We start from the raw sequence: 2,343 nt of genomic DNA, 5'->3' as shown, positions 1-2,343 counted from the left end.
CATGACAATGCATAAAAATATTTGTATACAATGCTTGGTAAATATTCTTACTTTCGTGAATGAACTTTTGAAAATTCTCTTCCCAAATCGAACCAAAGATTTACCGATATTTGAAATTCAAATGACCGCCATCCCTGTGTTAACTCTATTGAGGACAATGCAATTTCGATTTTTGAAAAACTAAGACGGTGCATGAGAACTTTTCTTACACCAAGAGCTTTAAAATTAGCCCCACAAGTTGTAGATCAGAAAAGAACTCATAAAATTTGAAAGTCTGAAATATCACTCCCTGAGGCACGTTCTACCTTAAAACAATGGAATAATTTTAGAAAGACTATATATAAAAAATAAATATCTCCTAAGAACTTTTTGACGGTTTACAGATATTGCAAGGATAAAAATATACTCTGCCACATTGAAATTTTTCGTGACCCTAGGGGCAATAAATATTGCAGTACATATTTTCTAATCGACAATACTGTCTATTTCATTTGAAGTTTTCAAAAACTTACAATATAATGTCACTTAAAACGTAACATACACATTGGACCCTGATGAAACTGGTATATTGGCGAAGTTCAAGTTCACAACCAGTCGCAACCTGATCAAATAAAGTGACGCATGGTATACCTGCGTGGTTATAAAAAAGGACCAGAGAATATTCCTTATCTGGTGTTCAAATATTGCTAAGCTTGACACAAGTAAACGGTGATTTAAATACATTAAGTATAAGATTTCAAATAAAATGTATTATATTAAAAAAATATAAAATATACATATGCAAAGGGTACACATTTGTGCGAAGACATGTAAATTGTTTTGATATAAATAAAATAGATTTCATGAGGTCTCAGTAAATTGAAATAAATATTATGCAATCCATTATTAAAAGTAAAATACGACCTTAAAGTATTTAATCGTTTAGATTTGGACCTGGAAAGCTTTTCTTGGCCATTTCACTAAGGTGAAAACTTTCCCATGCCCCCCTCCCCTCACTGGGGTCAGATGGCTCAGATTATTTAGCTACTGAACAAAGGAGTAAAATTTTCCCATCCGCTGACGACACATATTGCCCACCCGCCCCTTTTCCGTCGACTGGTACGAATGAAAAATGCCCTCTCGATTCAAAAATGCCCTTGCGAATGATGTGTTTTGCGATCAGCTTCGCAGCTTGCTCCTTAAGGAAAGGCATCCTAATATGATTGTTCTACAGGCAGCGTAAAATATTCTGAAAACCTCATTTTGAAACATTATCTTCTTTCTCTTGCGCATGTGCAGGCCACTGGTATTTTTACCTGTACGGCGTTGTACTGGTAGATACCTCCGATACAGACGTTGCTGTTACGTAAAACCCAAACTTGCCGCACGAGTTTCTCGCACATGTATGTCACGTGATAGCCAGACTCCCTGGAGTCGTCGAGGCAGTTATTGCACTGGTAGCACTCGGCCTGCAGCAAGGTGGGCGGATATCGTCCCTCTTCGGTGTCCTCAACTGAGTAGAAGGGACAGTTTGAACGGAGTTCCAGGGGAGCACCTGAACTGTAGTCGTCACCGGGACAGGTTGTTGAAGCTGGTGGACTGTTGGCGCCTGGCGTTGTGGCGAAAGAGAGAGCATTGTCTGTGTACTGGCTCAACATGGATCTGAGGTCGTCTTGGCTGGGATGTTGACATGCTGACCTTTTGACCGGATTACCCTGGGCTTTATCGACAATCGTCATGGTGACAGTTAACACTGCGACAATCTGGATTGTAAGGAGGCATAAAAAAGAAATAAAAGTCAGAACCTCGTATTTTACCGTGTTGGTCCGATTAAGTTGTAAGATACAAATTAATGATTAATATTTTTAATGCGAATTATTTGCTCATGAGTTGTATTTTTTTGCTTTTCTATATATGTCAGACTAAATGAACAGAAATAACGATGTCTCTGATAGAGAATACGGGCTTTTTCTGTGCGAGAGGATGGAAAACTAAAACAAAACTTACAGAAAGAAATTTCTGTGTTGTTGGCATGCCGAACATTCTGTGGTGGATGTCTTCTGCCTGCTTCAGATCTCGATCAGAGTTTTTTAAGAGAGTGATCGCCTTTTATGTCTTGATATCACACAAGTCAGCTCCTCTTTCTTTGCTGGTTCGGTTGTCTGAACTGATCAAGGTGTAAAACGTCTTATTTATAGAGAAGTCCTACCATTAAACTGGTTCCGAAGACGTCCGTCTGCGCATGCCCACCTCTACAAAAAAGTAAAATGACTCGTTGGCGATAATTTCGGGACTTCCCCCCGCGAGGGGATACTCGGCAGGAAGCTCAATTAGCTCAGTCAATTAGGTGGATGTGACAAAATC

The 2,343-nt window shown here is 39.2% G+C and overlaps 1 protein-coding gene across 1 annotated transcript; it reads right to left on the bottom strand.

Moving 5' to 3' along the window:
- Window positions 1-1,222: 1,222 nt before the first annotated feature.
- On the bottom strand, window positions 1,223-2,141 carry LOC139122367 (interleukin-17C-like). The gene is made up of 2 exons (XM_070687757.1): window positions 1,987-2,141; window positions 1,223-1,742 (listed from the first exon to the last, which is right to left on the bottom strand). The coding sequence occupies exons 1-2, from the start codon at window positions 2,020-2,022 to the stop codon at window positions 1,251-1,253; spliced, it is 528 nt and encodes a 175-aa protein (XP_070543858.1). The 5' UTR covers window positions 2,023-2,141; the 3' UTR covers window positions 1,223-1,250.
- Between the last annotated feature and the right edge of the window lie 202 nt (window positions 2,142-2,343).

Source organism: Ptychodera flava, chromosome 22, assembly GCF_041260155.1.
Source record: "Ptychodera flava strain L36383 chromosome 22, AS_Pfla_20210202, whole genome shotgun sequence".
NCBI lineage: Eukaryota > Metazoa > Hemichordata > Enteropneusta > Ptychoderidae > Ptychodera > Ptychodera flava.
Note: the sequence above shows the minus strand (reverse complement) of the source record. Positions and strands in the feature narration are given on the sequence as shown.